This window comes from Triturus cristatus, chromosome 5_1, assembly GCF_964204655.1.
Source record: "Triturus cristatus chromosome 5_1, aTriCri1.1, whole genome shotgun sequence".
Taxonomy (NCBI): Eukaryota; Metazoa; Chordata; class Amphibia; order Caudata; family Salamandridae; genus Triturus; species Triturus cristatus.
The window spans coordinates 697,754,177-697,776,561 of record NC_140587.1 but is presented as its reverse complement, the minus strand read 5'-3'; the positions used below and the strand labels follow the sequence as shown (position 1 = coordinate 697,776,561).

Here is a 22,385-nt window from a genome sequence, read left to right as displayed (position 1 = left end):
CAAATCAGCGTTGCAGGCCCACCAGCAGCAATTGGGTTACCAGCCCTGGGCACACACAGGCCACATTACTAGGGACTAACAGGTAGACCAAATAAGCCAATCAGGGATACACCAATCCATGTGTCATCTTTATACAGGGAGCATCTGCGCTGCGGCACTGAATGGCAGTGGCGCAGCACCCAGAGCATCTATCACCAGAAAAAACAGAGGAGGCACAGTAAAAATGGAAGGGAGACTCACGCCAATGGTGCCAGGTCTAACACGCGTCCCCCCCAGCTGAAATGTGGGGAGAACTACCCATCCCCTGGGAAGTTCTCGCCACTAAGGCGGAAAAACCGGGACAGACCGTCAGCATTGGCGTGCTCTGTCCCAGGGCGGTGTTCCAACGAAAAAAATCCATCCCCTGTAGGGAAATGGACCACCTCAACAGCTTGGGATTCTCACCCCTCATTTGCATCAACCATCTGAGGGGTCTATGGTCTGTCTGAACCCGGAAGTGTGTCCCAAACAAGTATGGTCTCAGCTTCGTCAATGCCCAGACCACAGCAAATGCTTCCCGCTCAATTGCACTCCACCTCTATTCCCGTGGCAGTAGCCTCCTACTGATGAAGGTTGCAGGTTGGTCTAGTCCCTCCTCATTGATCTGTGACAGAACAGTCCCCACCCCATGCTCTGAAGCGTCTGTCTGGACAATAAATTCTGTAGCAAAGTTGGGTGCCTGGAGTACGGGCACGGTACACATGGCAGTCTTGAGGGTATCAAAAGCTTTTTGGCAGGTGTCAGTCCAGTTCACAATCTTGGGCTGCTTCTTGGAAGTCCGCTCAGTCAAGGGGGCAACAATGTTGCCATACCCCTTGACAAACCTCCTGTAGTACCCCGTGAGTCCTAAGAAGGCCCTCACCTGCGTCTGGGTCCTTGGGGGCTCCCAAGCCAGGATGGTCTCAATCTTGGGCTGCAGGGGTGCCACCTGGCCACTCCCCACTTGGTGTCCTAGGTACACCACCGAACCCTGCCCAATCTGGCACTTACTGGCCTTGATTGTGAGGCCTGCTTTGCACAGCGCCATCAACACTTCCCAGAGGTGGCGCAAGTGGTCCTCCCAGGAGGAACTGAATACTGCAATGTCGTCCAGGTAGGCGGCACAGAAATCCTCCAGTCCAGCCAACACCTGGTTGACCAACCTCTGAAGGGTGGCAGGGGCATTCCTCATCCCAAAGGGCATCACACGGAACTGGTAGTGCCCATCGGGGGTGGAGAATGAGGACCTCTCCTTTGCCCCATCCGTTAGGGCGATCTGCCAGTACCCAGACGTTCGATCAAACGTGCTGAGGCTTCGGGCAGCCCCTAGCCGATCAATGAGCTCATCTGCTCTGGTGATGGGGTGCACGTCGGTCCTCGTGACCAAATTGAGACCTCAGTAGTCCACACAGAACCTTAGTTCAGGGGCCTCACCAGGTGCGGCAGCCTTTGGTACCAAGACCACTGAGCTGGACCAAGGGCAGCTAGAGGACTCAATCACCCCTAGGGCAAACATTTTGGAGACCTCCTCCTTAATGCTGGCCCTGACCCTGTCAAACACCCGGTAAGCCTTATGCTTAACAGGGAGGCTGTCCCCGGTGTCTACCTCATGGACGCACCAGTCAGTGACACCCGGCACTAGGGAAAACAAATATGAAAATTGCCCCAACAGCTGGTGACAATCTCTCTGCTGCTCAGGGGCCAGTGTGGTGGAGAGGACCACACCCTCCACTGACCCATCCTTCTCTTCTGCGTACAGGAGGTCAGGAAGAGGCTCACTCTCCTCCTCCATTCCAGCATCTGTGGCCAGCAACATGCCCACTTCAGACCTCGCAAAGTGGGGCTACAGGCGGTTCACATGCAGGACCCAGGGTTCACATGCAGGGGTTCCTGGGCGACTGAAAGTCCACCAAGTAGGTAACTTGACTTTTGCGCTCCACCACCTCAAATGGACCAGTCCACTTATCTTGGAGCACGCAGGGCTCCACTGGGGCCAGTACCCAAACCTTCTGACCACGTTGAAACTCAACCAGAGTGGCATTCTGGTCGTGCCAACGTTTCATCTCCTCCTGGCTGGCTTCCAGATTTGCCTCAGCAATCTTTCTGAAACGCCGAGTCAGGTTCCTGAAGGCCAAGATGTAGCTAAATACATCTTGGGGAGGTTTCCTGGGAGATTGCTCCCAGCCTTCCCTGACCAGACTCAGAGGCCCTTTGACCGGGTGACCATACAGCAGTTCAAAGGGGATGAACCCTAAGGACTTCTGGGGTTCCTCACGGTAGGCGAACAACAGGCATGGCAAGAGGACGTCCCACTTGCGCCACAGGGGTTCCTCTAGGCCCATAATCATACCTTTTAAGGTCCGGTTGAACCTTTGAACCAGACCGTTTCCTTGGGGGTGGTAAGGAGTGGTGAACTTATAAGTTACCCCACACTCCTCCCACAGAGACTTCATGTACTCGGAGATGAAGTTGGTTCCCCTAGCGGACACCACCTCTCTGGGGAACCCCACACGGGAGAAGATCCCCATCAGTGCACGTCCCACCATGGGGGCCGTCACTGTCCTGAGCGGGATGGCTTCAGGGTACCGGGTGGCATGGTCCACCAAGACCAGGATGTACCTGTGGCCCATGGCTGTCTTGGGGTCCAGAGGCCCCACAATGTCAATTCCCACACGGCCGAATGGGGTACTCACAACGGGAAAGGGCTGGAGTGGGGCCTTAATCTTCCCTCCACTCTTCCCACTTGCCTGGCAAGTCTCACAGGTCCTGCAATAAGTATATGTACTTTTGCACAGCTGGGGCCAATAAAAGTGGGTGACCAGCCTCTCAAAGGTCTTGGTCTGCCCCAGATGTCCTGCCAACGGAATGTCATAAGCCAACCCCAGTAGGAAGGCTCTGAAGCACTTGGGTACCACCAGCACACGGGCTGACCCCGGCTCAGCAGCCTTAGGCTTGCTATACAGGAGACTGTTCTCCCAATAAATCAGATGTGAACCAGACATGTCACCTGCTGCCTGGGCTGCAGCCTGTCGCCGCATACCCTCAAGAGAAGGGCAAACTCTTTGCTGCTCACAAAACTCCTCCCTGGTGGGCCCTCCTTCCTGCTGCCAATGGGTCAGCTCAGGCAGGACCCCAGGTCGGCACTATGCTCCCCGGTAGGCTCCAGGGCATCCCCCTCAGGGTCTGATCCCTCCTGGGCCGTGGGAACCAAGGGGGCTGGCTTCCCGTGCCCCCTGCCCCTTCTCTCTAAGGCAGGGACCTGGGCCATACTCTCAGGCTCCAGGCCTCTCTCAACACCCTCTTTGGCTGCCATGGACCGAGTGGTGGCACACGCCCATTCAGGCAGACCCAGCATTTCCAAGTGAGAACTCCTCTCCACCATAGCCCATGGGGAGTTCTCCAAATCGTTGCCCAACAGACAGTATACAGGCATGGCGGCCCTCACAGCTACTTGAAGAGTTCCTGAGCCCCCCCCCCATGCAAAGGGAACCTGAGCCACCTCACATTGGCTCTCTGAGTTGTCAGCTGACACTACTGGGCAGAATGCATGGGGAATGATCTGTTCTTGGGACACCAACCGGAAGCTGACAGCAGTTATATTGGTTCCGGCTTTTACCCAGCGTTCCATTGCTCTGCAAAAGAAAGACACATACTCCACCCATGTGGTACCTTCCAACTTCTTCCAGGACCTAAACCTTTGTCTGTACATCTCAGGGGTCAACCCATAGCACTTCCTTCCTGTGTTCATAAACCATTCTATTTTCTGGGGGCAGATCCAACAAGGTGTCTCTCCCCGCACTCACAAACCGTCCCCACAACCCCGCTCCCCAATCCTTCTCAGGGACCCGGTGGGACACCATAGCTATCTCATAAGCGGCAAACCATTGCCCAATATCCTCACTCTTGTGGAAATCCTTAATAACCTCTTTGGGAAAGTATACTCTGTTCTCTGTCTGTACTACCGGTATGCTGCCACCAGAGGGCCTGGAGGTCTCTCCACTCTTTGCCTTAATCTCCAGCTCCCTCAATGCTCTCTCATGCTCAAGCTTCATTCTCATCATTTCAAATTCTATCTTCTTGATCTCAAGGTCTCTCTCCTTCTGACCGTCTAGTTGTATCTTAGCCATTTCCCTATTATGGTGCCTCTCTCTTTCCCTGTCCTCCATCTCCTCTGGGGACAGACCCCTCGCCGACACACTTGTGCCCGGGCTAGAAGGCGCTTTCCTACCTACTGCATCAAACACTTCATCCACATTTTCTCCCTCCACCACAGGCTCTCCCACATTCCTAGGGGCATCCCTGGCTGCTAGCCAGGCCTTCAGTGCCTTGCAGAATTCTTTCCTGGTGAACCCTGTGGTAGGGACTGTAAAATTCTCACACATTTTTTTTTAGCTCCTTGGACGTGTAGGTATCTATCTTCTCCTCTTCCCAGGAAAACTCTTCTGGGTCAAAAACTCTGGGCTTGGCCATTGTAACAACAACTGGCACTCTTTATCAAAAATAGACTTTAAAAAAAAATCCAACAACAAAAAAAAATCCTCAAGTACGTATGTGGCACGTTATGGTCTGCACTCGCTAGTAGTGCATACTATAATTACTGTATGCGGTCACCAACGCAAGTCCAGATCCCCACCGCTGACCACCAATGTTAGAAATGGGGGTCTCTGGTTGGCAGTGCATGACCACCGTCCAAGCAGGGACCCTTTTTTCTAAGTCAGAGTGAAGGGCTGCACCCCCTTGACAACCCCTGCTCCACCATGTGGTAACGTAGTGCGAGCAGTTAGGCTAATCTCAGAGGCAATGTGTAAAGCGTTGATAATCATACACAGTAAATACAGTGAGGAACACTACAAAAGGACACAACACAGGTAGTTATCAAAGGAAATAATTATATTTATAGAGACTTATCACAAGACCAAATAACGAGGAAATCCCAATACTGTACAAAAATAGTTCTCCCTGGATGCTGCAAAAATAGTTCCAAGGGGTAAGGTAAAGTTCAGTTCAGGACAGTGGTCTCTGCGACCCCTCTACTCACAGTTCTGAGATGTTGGCAAATAATCCACAAGAAATGTCGCTCTGGCGGGTTAGCGGTGTTTTTTCTTACGCTCTGGTCGCGGCCGCTCGCTAACAGGGGTTAGCGATGATTTTCCTTACGCTCAGCCGCTGGAGCAATGATTTTCTGGCCGCAAACGTGCGGGGCGATGATCAGGCCAGCGAGCCTTCAGCGGCAGCGATGCAACAATTTTCCTCACGCTCAGCAGTTGCAGCGATGATTTTCTGGCCGCAAACGTGCGGGGTGATGATCAGGCCAGCGAGCCTTCAGTGGCAGCGATGCGACAATTTTACTCATGCTCAGCAGTTGCAGCAACGATTTTCTGGCCGCAAACTTGCAGGGCGATGATCAGGCCAGCGAGCCTTCAGCGGCAGCGATGCGCCGATTTTCTTCACGTTCAGTAAGTGCAGCGATGATTTTCTTCACCCTCCTCGGCTGCGGCGGCTCGCTAACAGGCCTTATCGACGAAAATGAAGTCTACTGGTCCTGAGACTTCAGTCAGGAGGCTAGGTCTCTCTCTAGCCCTTGGGTGATTGCAGGGTCAAGATTAAAAAGTTCTCTTACAACTCCTTTTCCCTCCTTTTTCCAGTCCAATGAAAACTACTGCAGGCCAATCCAGGGAACAGCACACAACACCAGGACAGTCCTCTCCTGCAGCTTTCTGTAGTTAAACGGACAGAGGTTTGTCTTGAAATCCAGGGGCAATACAAATTGTAGGGGTTTGGGCACAAATATTTATACCCCCAAAGTCTTTGTTCTTAGAAGCTACAAGTCACCAGTTCTGCCCAGCCCTGGAGCACTTTGTTTACCAGGCTGCATCCTTCCTTTCAGAAAGAGGGGGTCTGCCCTCAGATGCACAGTGAGAGGTGGAGCCAACATTCACCTTGCCAGGCACAGCCCTATTCAAGTGCAGGAGCTACCCCTCCCCTCACTCCAAGGCAGATCTCTCTATTCAACCTAGGTCTGACTCAGCCTGCCCTGTCCCTCCAAAATCAGACAGCCAATACACATAATAGCAGAGCACACTGGAAGGCTTAGGCAAGAAAGTACCTACATTCTAAAAGTGGTAGTTTCAAACACAGGATATAAAGATAACCTTCACTAAAAGATGTATTTTAATATTCTGAGCTCAGGCATACTAAATTCATTTTTCTACCAAATTTTATGGGTCAGTTAGGACTATAGAATGTAATAGCCAAAACCTCCCATTCTGGCCTATGGAGAACAGGTAGCCTTACAGTAGTGAAAAACGAAATTGGGTGTAATTCACAGCCAAGATGCTACACACATTAGAGCATGTCCAACCTTACACATACAATGTACCTAACCATAGGGGTGGCTTACATGATGCCAAGGGAAGGTTCAGGAGCTGGGAAGTGGGTGCACTTCACAGCCAAGATGGCAGTTCTAGACTGCACACAGACATTGCAGTGGCAGGCCTGAGACATACTTTACAAGCTGCTTCTGTGGGTGGCGCAAATCGGCGCAAATCAGCGCTGCAGGCCCACCAGCAGCACTTGGGTTACCAGCCCTGGGCACACACAGACCACATTACTAGGGACTAACAGGGAGACCAAAAAAGCCAATCAGGGATACACCAATCCATGTGTCATCTTTATACGGGGAGCATCTGCGCTGCGGCACTGAATGGAAGTGGCGCAGCGCCCAGAGCATCTATCACCAGAAAAAACAGAGGAGGCACAGTAAAAATGGAAGGGAGACTCACGCCAATGGTGCCAGGTCTAACACTGGCACACTGAGGTAAATTTTGGAGTTGTTGGAAAACCGACAAAGTTGAGGGGCAGAGCCCTGCCAGTTAATTGGATGGTGCTTATATGCAGCTCTGCTCTGTCACTTCCAGGGCAGCACAGAATCACCGCAGAGCTACACATTAAACTGGGCCACCTATCGGCTTGCAGGAGAATTAGAGTAAACTTTTCCATATCCAATCTCACAGCAGGGGATATTTTAAAGGTGAGCAAACTGCATTGAGAAGTATAAATTAGAAAAATTGTTATTACTGTAGCAGAATACTGTAGCCAAATGTTCAATTATGTTGTATTTGTACAGTGTACAATCTGCCATTATTATGGCTTAGTAACAGTGTTCAATTTAACATGAAGGTTATGAACCTTGTAACATTGCAATTCATTAATGAATGTTATGCTATGTAATTGACAGCTGCATAGCAACCATCTGCCACTAATATCGCTCTGGGAAGCTGTTGGTTTTCTGGAAGTGTCTATGCATGTAATTCTGGAGCTTTAATCAGAGTTCGGAGTATGTGTGATCATGCTATTTTACGAGTCTGGTGTTAGAGGTGCAGACAGAGCCAGGAGTGAGCATGCCCCAAATAGATGAGGCAGTGGCATGGTACCCTTGACGACCGTGTGACTGCAGGGACATGCCTGAGAAGCTTTGATAGTGACCTGGCAGTGGCATGGTACCCTTGACGACCATGTGACTGCAGAGACATGCCTGAGAAGCTTTGATAGTGACCTAAGTGGACACTGATTACTTTGCCAACAGGCACTGTCAGGCAGGTCTTTATATGCTATGTATGATACTAATTCTGCATGTGATTTGCACATAAATTAGCCATTGCTCAAATTCAGGGTATACCTAAATTCTTGATGAAAGCCCAGGACCTTGTGTAGGCCAGCAGAAGGGTTGAAACATGTTGACAATATAAGTGAGGGTCATAGGACCATAATAAACCTAGAAATCCCTCCTTTTGTGTTTATCATACTATCAAGGGTCACTAATAAGGGGATGCCCTTGACCCTCGATAGGCATTTTTATCTTTAGACTCTCTGGTAGGATCTTGCAAGTGCTCCCTGAAATACAGTTGAGCCCGCCTCGGCTTTTAGGGGCCAAGAGGTGGACCTGATGATCAAGCATGCCACTATTAGAGTGGGTGAGGGTCATGTAATAAAGAACTTCTTTTTTCCATACATGTAATCAGGAAATCTCGATAAGGAGGAGTTTCATCCTAATTTAGATAGGCTAGGAATACCTTTACTGTGTAGACAACTTATGAGGAAGAGTGTATTCTTTAGACCTACTAATACTGGAATCTTTTTTCCAAGTCCCCCCAGTGACAGGACATAGTGGGAACCTTTTTCAGTTTTTGTTATGGTCTGTTAGAGGTGCATGCCCAAGTACTTTAAAGAGTTGCTTAAACATCTTCTAGGACAGCAACAGGCCTTTTATCCTGCAATTATAGTCAAACAAAGCATGGTGGTGATGGCTTTGTGCCATCTTTTTACTGTGTTGGTCTCTGTGTGTGATGTTTTTCTCTCTGATGTAATAATTGGAAAGTTGCATTGGAAAGTACACTTGAGACATGATATGCCCTGCACAGAGTGCGTCTTCACACTAAACTTACTTGGCCAGCTCAATCCATCTGACAACATCAGGGGGGAATTCAGCCCTTTTACGCATTTTCTTGGCTGGAGGTTCTTCTGGCGAGGTGCAATGGAGCAAAGCTTTTTCAAGTAGCAATATACCCATTGGCTGTTGAAGACTAGCTAGGCAGCTAGTACTCACATTTGCTGAATCAAGGTTCAGGAGTTCTTTGTGTTGATAACTCATGTCCTGCAAAAAATTAGCAACAAAGACTATGAATTATAAATGTGCTTGTACCATGCACTAACAGAATCAGTACAATGAGAGGCTGGAGTATGAGTACTGGCAATATTATCAAGCTATATTTAACACAACAAACTGGCCTTAACGCAGCAACAAGTGTAATCTGCCAAAGCAATACTTTAAAGGACTCTTTCTTGAAGTTATGCTTTGCAAACAAAATATATATATATATATATATATATATATATATATATATATATATATATATATATATATATATATATATATATTACCTACTGGCGGTCGCCAGTAGGTAGTTATAGTTAGGACCCTGTTTCCATAGGAAATCCGCAACATTCTATTTTGAATAACTTTGGCGCCGGTCGACGAATCCTCGCGAATTTCTCAAAATAGGTGGGGCGCTACGCTCCGCTCCTACCCTGAAAGTCTCGGGGGGATTCGTCAAGCGGGGGCTGAGATAAAAGGGGGGTCCCAAAACGCGTTTTTCCCATGCATTTTTCCATAGGACCTTTAGACAGGGCTACAGCCCGAACGGCTGAACAGAATTACTAGAAATTTGGCAGAGAGGTAGTCCTCAGGTCAAGGAAGTGCCTTTTGTAGGTTTGGTGTAAATCTGTTCAGTAGATTCTGAGAAAATAGCCTTTAAATCAATATATATATCTGAGCCAGCTTACGGTACGCTTACCGTAAGCTTACCGTACGCGTACGGTGGCGTGCGCAAGCGCGATTCTGATTGGCTGTTACATCTAAGTAAACATTCGAATCGGTCGAAACCAGGAAGCGGCGGCCGCCATTTTCTCTCTCGCACTCTGAGGGGGGGGCTGTAAACAAAGGCAAAAAACATATAAAGGGGCTGTTTAGACAGCGCCCATGCACATAGCCATGTTAGTTGAGTCCTCAAAGATCCCCCAAGGCCAAAAACGGTAAAAAAAAATTTTTTGAAAATTTCGCCGATTACGCTTACCGTACGCGTACGGTGCGCTTACGCTAAAAATTTTAATAAAAAAAAAAACACTCTCTGTGCATGGCATATTATTGTCATCACTTACAAATTAAATTTAACAGATTACCTATCACAAGGAAGCGCATAATATGTCCTCCATGTGCGCACGGTGCGTAACGTGGGCACGCGGTGCGCGTAGCGCACTGCGTGCCCACCTTGCGTGTACGGCACTAACTGCGTAAAGTGGGCGCGCGGTGCGCGAAGCGCACCGCGTGCTCACTGTGCACGCACGGTGCGCGAAGCGCACCGTGCGCGCACGGAACGAACTGCGTTAAGTGGGCGTGCACGCCACGAATGGCGTAAAGTAACTTAGCATTTAAAAAACCGTACAAATTCACTGAAAAAACCATAGGTTTCACACACGTTATAGTTAGGAATTAGCATTTAAAAAACCTTGCAAATTCACTGAAAAAACCATAGGTTTCAGACATGTTATAGTTAGCGGAAATTTTACTGATAAAAAACCAATGAAATTCCCCCGTTATAGTTAGTGCAGGCAACTATAACTCACGCGACCGCAATCTTCTGCTGATGACATATGTGTCTTTATGAAAAAAAAATATTTGTAATATATGTATAGCTAAAAATTTATGGAAGAAGACATGGGCAAATAAGTGTCTAAATACAGTATTAGCATCAGCAGAGGATTGCGGTCGCGTGAGTTATAGTTGCCTGCACTAACTATAACGGGGGAATTTCATTGGTTTTTTATCAGTAAAATTTCCGCTAACTATAACATGTCTGAAACCTATGGTTTTTTCAGTGAATATATATATATATATAAGGTAGGTCTTGCATTTTATAATACACCAATTTCAATTAGAAGCCTCCAATCAATGCTTTCAGTATTTAGGATGGTAAGCCTTGAGAGAACACGAGACCTCAAAACCACTCTGAAAAAAAAGTGTGAGTACCAGTTGTTCTACTAATTGAGGGCAATCTATTTTCCCTGAAATAGCCTGCTGTTTTCTTTTTCTCACAGTATAGAGAATTGTATGTTCCCTGTAGGTAGGTGGGAGGAAGCTAGCTAGATGAACAAGTTACCTGCCCTTAGTAAGGCCTTTTCTGGTAGAGACTCTCTAACCACAGATTCTATGTGAAATGGCGTGACTATCTTCTGCAGGAATACCACTATTATCTGGAGGATGAACTTGTTTGGAAAGAACAAAGTCTATGGATGCTGAATAGACAAGGTGCTGGAGTTCCCTCACTCATCAGGGAGAGGCTACGGCCATGAGGAATACAGTTTTCAAGGTGAGTAGATGTAGAGAGCAGATGTGCATGGGCTCAATGGGAGTTCATATCAGGTAGTGAGAACCAAATGAAGGACCCACTGTTCCATAACAAAAAGTGTTGGTTGGAACATGTGGATCAACCCCTTCAAGAAACGCATCACAACAGGTGATTTGAAAAGTAAATGGTCTGGCAAATGCAAAAAGGCCGAAAGACAACCCTTAATTATGGCCACAGCGAAGCTCTGCTGGTCTAAGGAGAGCCAAAACAGTAGAACGTTGAATAACCTTGCCTGTAAAAGCTGAATTTCACATTAAGAACACCAGACAACAAACTTATTACAGTTTCCAGCATTGGTGAAAGAAAGCCTAACTGCAAGAATGACTTCAACCACCTCGGGAAGGAGATCAAAAGCCTTCAACTGTCTCTACCCAATCTCCTCGCACAGAGGTGTAGGTTGTATGGGCTCAGGTGTTGGGAATGCACAAAATGCTGTACACTGCACATGTTCTGCAGTGGCAAATATATCGGAATCAGAGCTCTGCCACTTGTCAGAAGATACCCTTCACACCCCTGAGTAGGTAGAGGGGTGTGCAGCTGGACCAACTGCGGTCGAGCTGTCACCAATGCAGGTCTTTTATGGTCTTCTCCTCATCTGCATGGAATCCGAAGCGTTCCCTTAATGTTGAGCAAACTGAAATGTCAGATCCCAATCTAGAGCCCACATGTGTCACTAGCAGGTTCCACAAACAAGATGTAGAAGGCGAAGAGGGTGAGAAGATTTAGAGCCACTCTCACTTAGACCCAAGGTCGAAGGTTCAAACATGGGGATATAAGCCTAAATTTCCTGGACTTGTTGAGGCGGAGGGAAGACACGAAAGAGCAGCATTATCCAGGATATCTCTGATTATGATGAGCCATTCTAAAGGAGTCAGGTGTGACTTCAGCTGATTCATGGAAAAACTCAATGACATCAGCAAGTCGGCCGTTCTCTGGAGGTAGTTTACAACTGCTTTGGGCGAGTCTGTGTTCAGGAGCCTGTCAGTGAGGTAGGAGAAGAATGGCATTCCCAACCTCTGCTGATAGGCAACAACCACCAACATCACCTTAGTGAACCCCCAAGATGAACTGGTAAAGGCAGAAAAGGAGGAGAATGGAGAACTGAAAGTGCTTCTGACCTACCTGAAACTGCAGGTAGCTTCTGTGGGATTACAGGACGGGGATGTGAAAATAAGCACCCTGTAAATCTAACACTTCTATCAAGTTTCCTGGGTCCAAGGCAGACAAAACTTGGATTGGTGGGGCATCTTGAGGTTCTCCTTTCAGAGGAAAGAGGTCAGAGGGAGAAGATTGAATATGGAAATAAGGTTATATCTTTATTCAGTACCAGGAAATAACGGGAACAGCAGCCAGTCCCTATCTTTCATGCCAGCACCATCTCTATGGCTCTCAAGTCCAAGAGAGTCTAAACTTCTCCCCGGAAATGGACATGTGGTCCTCCTGAAGGTGTTGCGGTGTTGGTGGCATATGAAGGGTGTATGATAGAAAGTGAAGTGTGTGGCCGCCCTTCGCAATTTGGAGCACCTATAGGTCAGTTATGATGGTCCTCTATCCGCAAAAGTGATAAGTGATGCGGCCTCCCACTAGGTGATTGTGCACTGATGAGGATGACCTAAAGTGGTTTTGTGGCAGCTGGGAGGGGGCACTGGAGTCCGGAAGATCATTGCTCCTGGGAGTCAGGCTGATCCCCTTCATCTACAGCGATCGTTCTGAGAGGCCTGTTGTTGCAGGGTCACATTCTAGCACAATATCTGCTGGTAGCCCGTCCCAAAGCCTCAAAAGGGGCAAAGTTGCTGAGGGAACTGCTGAGCGAGTAGTACTAGGCCTTGAGAGCAGATGGGGGATCTGCTCTTTTTATATCTTTTGAAGGATGAATCCTCCTTTGCTCCAAAGAGCCCAAAGCCATCAAAAGGCATACCCATCAAAGTTTGCTGGATGGCATTTGAGAAGCCAGGCAAGCTAATCCAAGCATGGCACATATGTTTGAATTCTTCATCAGGCGTGGGAGGGGTTAGAAAGCATTCGGCTCAACTCTGGCTGTGGATGCCTGCGCTACTAGGCTCTCTGGAGTAGGATGCTTCAGGAGGTAATCCAGATCTCTGGGGCAGGCCTAGGTCACCTTGCTACCTGCCTGTTGCCTAGTAGGCAAGAGCCAGGTTTAGCTAGGTGCCCATCATCGCATCTGAGAAAGCCTCACTGAAGGGCAAACGAGGTTCTTGACTTGTTTGTCCTAGGTTAAGGACTTTAGTCTTGACTTCTGTAGTAAGTAAGCTGATGTCTAAAACCTCTGCTGCTCTCCTAATCACTGTAGCAAAGGAGGCAGATTACTCTGTTGCCGAATTAGAGGAAGAAAGGCCAATGTCTGGAGAGGTATCAAGACCACTGGCATCTTGTAAGTCCAAAAAGATGTTGCATAGATATTTGAAGGCATGGGCAAATTGGGAAACTGCCCAGAACCCCCACCGTCCAAGGGCCCTCATGGGAATCTGAACTTTCTCGACATTTGGCATGTCTATTCATTTTCTGTATCTGCACTTGTTTCCCTCTATGCCTAACATTAACTCTAATGTTGCCTCTCAAACCCAATGTCATTTTAAGGATTTCTCAGGTTCTGGGCAAGACATAATTCAACTGCTTTGGTATGACCTTTTTAAAATGTATCATATAATTTAGTACTGTATGTAGGAAAGTAGGATCTTTCTGACATGTTATCTCCACTGTTTGCCTGGCATCAGTGCGTTTTGAATGTAGTAACTGGGATCCTGCTAACCAGGACCCCAGTGTCTGTGCTCTCTTCTCTAAAATGACTGGTAAGTACTTTGTACACCCCACAATTGGCAGCCTGGTGTACCCCTGTAAGTCCCTGGTATATGTTCTTAAGATACCCAGGGCATTGGTACACCAGGGGTCTCCCATGTGCTGCAGCATGTATTATGCCACCCATGGGAGCCCATGCAAACTGTGTCTGCAGGTTTGTCATTGCAGCCTGCATGAAATGGAGCATGCACCTATCACTTCAGATATGAGGTTTACCTTAAATCCCAGTCACTGCACTTAAAACCTATAAGTCACCCCTAAGATAGGCCCTTCAGCCCACAGGCAGGGTGCATGGTTATAAGTGTGAGGGTGCTCCTGCATGAGCAGAGACATCCCTACAAAACCCAGACTCCATTTTATGGACTTTGTAAGTACGGGAAAGCCATTTTAAGGTATGTAGTGGACACTGGCAAACTCGAGATGTCCAACTACATAATGGCTTCATCAAACCTGGTAATGTTTGGTAACAAACATGTTGGAATCATGCAACTACACCGATTCCAGTGTTAGTTACATGATGCAATGCACTGGGTGGGCTACTTAGAGAACCCCTCCCCCCCGTTTGCCTGCGCAGACTTGCAGGGCCTGCGTGTAAACCAGTGCTGCCACAGACCCCAGACACTGTTCTGCCCTCCTGCTGATGAGCCTAACTCGGGCAGGGGAAGGCAGAATAAAGGGCATGGAGGTTACCCCTCCCCTGTCGAGCACCTCTCACAGGCAGGTGCCCATAGCTCCACCAGGTGGCCGCTTGATTTGCATCTGACTGGTCAGACCATCAGAGTAGTGTCCCTGACCCTTCCCCCATTATGGCGGGTCACCACAGAAGCTGTCCAACCTCCTTCCTGGTTTTCGTAAGGGCTCCCCTGAGGGTGGGACCCTAGATTTGTCTGAACAAGGATTCCTCTGCAAGACTTGTCTTTAGTATCCTGAAAAAAAATATTCTGCTCCTGGAGATTGGACTCTGCTGTTGGGCTGTGCCTGACCCAAAGAGAAGACTGCTCTTGGTAGGAAGTTTCCTACTGCAACTTCGTCTCTGTGCTTTGTACCCATCCTGCAACATCCGGGGCCATGCATACTTCAGAGTCGCAAGGACTCAGGGTGCATCAAGGACAGCTGGAAGGAATCTCCCTTGGATTGAATGAATCACTCCCCTGCAACCAAAGGCACCTCAAAGTCGACAGCCAGTCTGTGGATCCTGCTGTCCTACGGACTCTTCAAGGCTCTACAACACAGGTCGAGATTTGGTGGTTCTCCGAGGCCTGACCAGTTTTCTATGCAACTTGGAAGACTCCAATCCCTGGTGGAGCTGCTGGAACTGCGTCCCTGTCCACTGTGTCTGTCTGCCGTTGCCAAAGCTTGTTGACTCTCCAACCTGAAGCTCAAGCTCCAAGAAGCCTCAAGCTCAAGCATCACCCTGCTGCAAAAGCAATGTCCTCCTTGCATGTCTTACGACGTGGGCCTCAATCTTTGTTGTGTTGCTGAGGCCTTCCTGCGACTCCCATTAACTGCTGCGAGATGGTCCTTCTGGGGTCTCCATCGATTCCTTCTGGCTCTCCTGCTTGCTGATTGACGGCTTTAACTTACCAGTGTTGGGTGGGGTTCCCTGAACCTTGCTGGTCCTCCTTTTTGCAAATCTTCCTGCGAAGCGTCTGCTGCATTTTCCACGGCTTGTTGGTGATCCTGCCGGCCACTGACTTTCCTACATTTCCTGGACAGCTCGTGGGTGGTTCCTGTGTTCTCCATCCTCTTCTGGGCTTGACAGCTGCAACTTCAAGACCTCCTTCTGGCCTGGAGTACCCCCGAGAAGGGTGGGCATTGGGCTCCTGCAAGCACCTCCTGGACAACTCTAGGTGGTTTGGACTCTGTCTCCTCACTCCTCAGGTGCACCTCTTGCGGAATCCACGTTTGGGTTCCACTGACCGGGTCCATGGGTCACGATAACAGCTGGACATCCAAAGAGCCCCATTGACTTCAAAGAGTGGTTCCGACACCACTCGACACCTATGCACCCGGGCTCCCTGGTGTAAGTATCCTGCTTCTCTTCGTATCCAGGGGTGGGGGTGCTCTCCAACTTCCCTGGTTCCAAAGGGTTTCCTCGGGGCCCTCTAGAAAGTGTCCTGCAACTCCAAAATCCTAACCGTGACTTCTCCATGATGTTCTATGGACTCTGACCCGGGGGATCACCTCTGCAGCCGAACGCCTAGTGACTCCTTGTTACTTACAGTGGGTGATTTTGTGCTTCCCCTGGCCTACAGATTCCTGGGTGGTGGTCTTGGTTAGGTGCCTCTTTCGCATTCCACCTAGTTAGTATATGTTTTGGCCTACACATAGGGGCCCCATGTGTTTTTATCTGTTCTACTTGCCTGTTTTACTGATTTTGTTATTTTGTATGCATATGTCCGAGTAGGAGATATACCAAAGTGTTGGTGTGTATTGAATACTACTGTATTTTTCTATCACTGGTGTAGTTCTCTTCTGTGCGACTCTCACTGACTGACTTGTGTGATAAATGCACCCGCTTTACACCCTCCGGGATAAGCCTTAGCTGCTCTATAGTTACTCCTTGAGAGCTTTGCTTATCAGGGACCTCTTACATTATCACTAAGGGTTGCTTGGACTCAGTGCAGGGTGTATCACCAAGAGGTGTACACCATATACTGAGCCAGGGTCCTACACTGTTTGGAATCATGTGGGTTTAAAATGCGTAATAAAATTCAAATTTGTTTCGTACAGGGGCCCAAAAATGTAGTTGCCTGATGTCCCCAAAATAGGGTTGCCCGAATCCTTCAAAATCCTAAACATGACACAGAGATGTTGTGATCATCAAAGTTCGACAGAGTTGTTGTCATCATAATGCTGGGACATTTAAGGGTCTGAGTGCGAGTATAGGCAAGTTGTTTGCAACCTCAGAGGGGATCACAAACAAAGTAAGCCTTATTCCCTCAAAAGTTAAATATGTCTCTATAGAGTCCTATATGACTATAACACAGAATTTGCAGGCATATGAAAAGTGTATGAGCAATTAGTGTTACCTATGCTAATAATTCCTTTACGAGCAATACAAAGTATTCCTACTCTCTCATGCCAAAGGTTTGGAGCAGTGCTTAATTTGTTTTTTTTAAAAACAAAAGCCAGGGCTATGGTCAGGAGGCCACTTCAGCTTGCATCACACACTGCCCCTGCCATGCTGTCACAGATAGAATCAACACAACAACTGCCCATCACACTCCTACAAGTGTGACAATTCGGACTATTTCAGGCCTTCAAAGTTATAAGAATGGCTTGGGCGGCAGGTGATAGCCCTTTTTAAGGTATATTGAATTAATAATTAACTGTTGTTGTGGTCATCTCTAAATTATCCAAACAGCACCACCTTGAGACAGACTGTCACACAAGTGCCAGTACTGACAATCATGTGCCGTGTCGAGCACTGGAAACCACCGTCTCAAATTAAACACTGGTTTAGAGATAGGTGCGTTAGTAGGAAAGATTTCTCCCTGGAGCCCTTTTCGATGTGAAATCACAACACCCCTCCCTCCATATTTATGTAATATCTAGTGTTTCTTTTGTACTATGCCTAAAACATTTTCTTCTCAATTTTTAATATGAACTGTGTGTCTTTAGGCATTGTAAACTTAAACTCTCTACTTTTCTCTTGTAAATATTTAAACCCTACATCTCTTGAAGCGAACACTGGTTACAAGTAAGTCAGTACAGAGTGATAAATAGTGCAAGATAAAAAAAAAAAAAAGAAAAAGAGGCATCTGACTATGTAACCCCTTCTACCAATAATGCAGGCATACGAGTACACACGCGACAGTTTGAAATGTTTCGAACAGAATAATGAGTCTACACCATGGTGCATGGCCATTTTTGTCTTCAGTTTCCTTTATCCTGCTTATGATTGCTGGGATGAAGGACCTACCATGTCCTATCAGAATAATCATTTGCATAGGGCAGAGACAAAACCATTTGCATTATGCAAGTAGCAAATGCAACTCCCATGATGACTACAACTATTTGCTGTTCTTTGTCCTCTATCTTCTATGCTTTAGTCAGGCTACAATGTTATTCTCCATTAACTTTGAGTGATTGAGCTGCCCTCCTCAGTTTCTCTTATCTGGGACTTCTTTTCACCCAGTCCAGGCAAGCCTTTGTCAGTGGGCAATATGTCTGTGTTGCTCTCCTATGGTGCCTTTGCCTTCTTTGTGTGGGATTGTTTAAATCCGTTTTATTATTATTTGGTTCACAAACATGAAGTACCTTCTTTGTGTGTGATATGTATATCCAGGCACATAACCTTTCACATTTTATATCAGTGTTTTGATCAGAAAAACTTACTAGGGCCCTTTTCGTGTGGGCTGCAAAAGTTTTTGGGGTGCATTGTTCTTCACGAGGACCCAGTGCCAGGGCTCCAACTATGGCTGATGAAGGTACAGGGGCAGCTTGCTGGACTTGGCAAGAAATAGAGCGCACTGTGTCAGATGGTTGTTTGTAACACATCTGTCTTAATCACTTTCCACATACATTTGTTGTCCATATTGTGGGAACAGTTCTTTGAGCAAAAGCTTTTCCAGTCATTGCAGCACATCTGTGCGTTGGATCAGCCACATTCCAGTTTGAAAATATCCTTCCCACCACCAAAACATAGCGGTACCATTAACAGGGGGGTCAGTTTGATAAAAATAAGTTACAGCCTCAAGAAAGGTACCATACACTGGAAGAGAATGATTCATTGTAACTACGGTTTGTTTCCCAATGTTATTCTACTGACACACTAAACAGACAAGTTACTTACCTTGGTAACACCTTATCATGTAGACATAGGATCTAACTGCAGATTCCTGATCTTAGAATATTCACCAGGTGCCAGACTGGATCCGGAAATCTTTTCAGCAGTAGCTCAGCACGTCGATAGAGGGCATCGAGTGACTCCGTAGTGATGGCGTCTCAGAATGTGACATCAATGGAATCCGTGCAAACCCTCCCCTGATGCACTGACGCCTGTTTCTTTGCAGCAATTTTTTCGTGCCAACAACGCAGAGCCACTAGAGAAACAGTCTCTAGAAATAGTGTGTCAAAAAGGGGAAAAATCATGAAGCAACAAGTACCAATTGAAAGAACTGTAGTAGTATGTAACGAGGGGATCTTGGAGACAACAGGGCCCTCAGATCGTAGAGGGGGGTAGAATGGGTGGGTCAATAAGGAATCTACAGCTAGATGCTGTCTCTACCAGATAATGCGTTTCCGAAGGTAAGTAACTTGTTCATCTGACAAAGACATCTAGCTGCAGATTTCTTATCTTAGAATCAGATACTCAAGCAATACCATTCTTGGAGGAGGGGCTGCAAACTGATCGCACCAAGGATCCCCAAATAGGAGAAGCTGGTTCAAAGAGAGGAACCAGGCCATACAAAAGTGATGGGTGAAGGAGATGCTCACCAAAAGGACCTATCCCCACGAAGGACTAGGTAAAGTCTGTAGAGAGCAGAAAGCTATAAGACTGTGAGAAATATGGTAGAGAACATTAAAAGATGCAGGAACCCCCAACCCCCCAAAAATGGGGAGGGGGGGGGGGGGGAATGGGTAACCTAAGATCATGGAATGCAAACTGACTAAGGACAATAGCCCCTAGATGTTCAGGCTGAAAACTAATGGAAGGAGCATACACAGAGTGTTCAGCCACAGAAACACACACAACGAATAAAGATAAACAGAACAATGAAGGCAGAAGAGCACCGCTAGGAAAACAACAAGAACGGTAAGGAAACCACTATCACATACAGAACCTCAGAGATATATAAAGGGCATCCTTCAAGTTGGCATGTGCACCAAAAATGGAGGCACCATTAAAAGGCATATCAATTAAAGTAGTTTGTAGGGCCTCTGAAAACCATGGAAGTATGCAACCATGCATGCTAACGTAGAGCTATGAAAGAGGCCATAGCCCAACCATCAGTGGTATCCATATCACAGGGGATGCTAACAGTGGCAACTTGTTGCCCATTACGTACCAGGGGAACAAGAGAATTCCAAGCTTCTTTCGGAAGGGAGGGCAAGAGGCTTTCCATTGAGTCCCACAAGGCGTGGGAGAAGTGGGTGAGGACATAAGAAGTGTTCAGAAAGCGCCGGGCAGCGCTAGAAGAAGAGAGAATACGCCTACCACAAGCGTATAATTTCCTGACCTCTCTCCCCAGAGGGACAGGAGGGGAAAACAAATCTATATTTTGGGCAGCCAAAGCAGTCTTAACCACAATGCTCCTAGTAGAGGGATGTCTAAGGAGACAGGAGTCATCCCCTGGGGCAGGGTGATGCCTGTGAGAAATAGAGTGATCTCCAGTGGGCCCGGTTTCAGGTTTAACCCAAGCACCCAGTAGGTTATTGAAAAGACAGCCACTATAAGAAAGTACAGGCTCAACTTTAGACTGGCCAGGATGTAGAATGCCAAGTAAACGGTCTCTCGACAATTTCACAGATGGAAGTTGTAAATCCAGTATGACCGAAACTCAATTAAGCATGTCTGCCAGAGCCAAACTTATCCCTGTAGCCAAACCAGGAAGAGACAAGAGGCTGGAGAAGATTTCAAATCACTGGCATCTCCCAAGTCAAGTAACCAGTTAGACTGCATAGGGAGTGGAGCCGTTTCCGAAATGGGAGGGGGCACACCACACCATCTATAGTACTTCCACAACCATGGCCCTCAGAAGAAAAAAACAGAGTAAGGGGTTCTGAGATGGGCAGCTCTATTGGTGCTGCATCCAATGTCATAATTGAAACCAGTCGAGGTCAAGAAGGCGGCGCCTCAACATCGTAAGGAGCATTGATTTCCGTCGACTGCACCACTATGGGGGCCGAAAGACAAGAGTCTGACTCCGACATCGGAATCAACAGACCACAAGCAAGAGCTGAAGGTGGGAGCTTTTGATGGGCAGTGCACCGGTGTCGCTAAAGTGTCAAACACAGGAGGCCGCCTTGAAGCCAGAGGAGAACCCGCCGGTGGGTTCTTATGCACCTCCATGGGCCAGAGGGTGCTCCAGTGGGAGGTGACGACCCAAGAATAGAATGAGTTGTCTTATCTGGGTCAAAGATGCCCCGGCCTCAGAAAAGGTGGGGAGATGGGGGACAGACCCATGCCCAGACACCAACAGAAAAGTGGGGACCAGCAGAAGGCGACAAAGGTGGGCGGTGCCATGACACCCGTGTGAACAGCTACTAGCACTGACGTGCGTTCGGTCCGTAGAGTGCACAGGGGATCGAGGACAAAGAGAAGACTTTAATGACTGCAACATCTGCGCTGGAAGGAGCTTCATGCAAAGTTGCCTGCGTGCTTTTGGTCGGAGCTGGTGACAGGAGTCACATTCTTCAGAGTTATGGTGCTCACCCAGGCACCACATGCAAACTGATTAAGGGTCTGTGGCAAACATTTGTCGTCCACAGGACACAAGGCTTGAACCCACAGGACATCCAAGAAGGGAGAAAAAAGGGGCACACTGCTCTGTCGCCGAAGACATGTCAAGTAGGCAGGAGGAACTGCAGTGTGGATCCGCATTATTGGCGTGGAAAAGAAGACTGATGTCAGCACGTCGAGGGAAGGGCTTATATGGACTTCGTTTACTTCACATTCCGAGACTATGTGGCTACGGAGTCGCTCGGCGCCCTCTACTGACATGCAGAGGTACTGCTGAAAAGATTTCCAGATGAAGTCTGCCTCTTGGGGAGGATTGTAAGATAAGTAATATATGTCTAGATGTCTCTATCAGATGTTATGAACAATAATCTTAAACAACTTTCCATAAATTATTTGACCATATCCCCAGGAAGCTATCTGTCATCCCATCTCTTCCTGAGTTGGTGGGTCCATGGAACAACTTAGTCATCTGTATCAATAAGGCATTTGGTAATATCATTGTCCCTATCATGTTCACCCACACTTCCAAATTCATTGTGTCTGCAACCCTTCCTTACCCATTCACTCTTTTGCTCCTATTCTACGTTCACCTGTATGTTCCTGATCTCCTCAAAATTCTGTGCAGAGACATTGGGGACTATCACTCAAGCAAATACAGTGGTGTGCCCCGCAAGTGCATTCAAAACATGATAGCAAGCCACAGCATCTACCAAATTATTGCCCCTTGAAATTTCATCAGACTCTTCTGTGTGAGCTACACACTTCACAACAGCTATTTGGGCTGGCATTCGCAGAGCTTCCAACAAATCAAACACTCTGGGGTGATTGCGAATTGGCGCCAGAAGAGCCAGAAGTCATGAACACTCTCTGCGGCCATAACTGGCCAAAATCATGAACCACTCCAAACAAAATAATAACCTGAATCAGTCAAAATGATTACATTTAAATTTTTTGACTGATAGAAGTCCCTTGTGAGACATAGAAGATCAGCTGTCTGGGTGGATCATAAATTTGATAAAGAAGAAGGCTCAATAATCTTTTCATTTGTAAAATTAGCATATGCAACTCTTAAAATTCCAGCATTGTCTCTCAAATAAGAGTCATCTACAAATAACACAATCATAATTTTTCAAAGGTTCATCCTAAATGTCCGATCGGAGTTCGGTACACAGCTCAAC

At 47.5% G+C, this 22,385-nt stretch overlaps 1 protein-coding gene across 3 annotated transcripts in view; it reads right to left on the bottom strand.

Annotated features, from left to right (window-relative positions):
• PRKDC (protein kinase, DNA-activated, catalytic subunit) overlaps window positions 1-22,385 on the bottom strand; it is a 2,754,228-nt gene that overhangs the window by 1,079,964 nt on the left and 1,651,879 nt on the right. For all 3 annotated transcript variants that reach the window (XM_085605657.1, XM_085605658.1, XM_085605659.1), the window contains one exon: window positions 8,463-8,671. In XM_085605657.1, coding sequence (XP_085461783.1) covers window positions 8,463-8,671 — 209 coding nt within the window. The remainder of the gene's footprint in view (window positions 1-8,462; window positions 8,672-22,385) is intronic.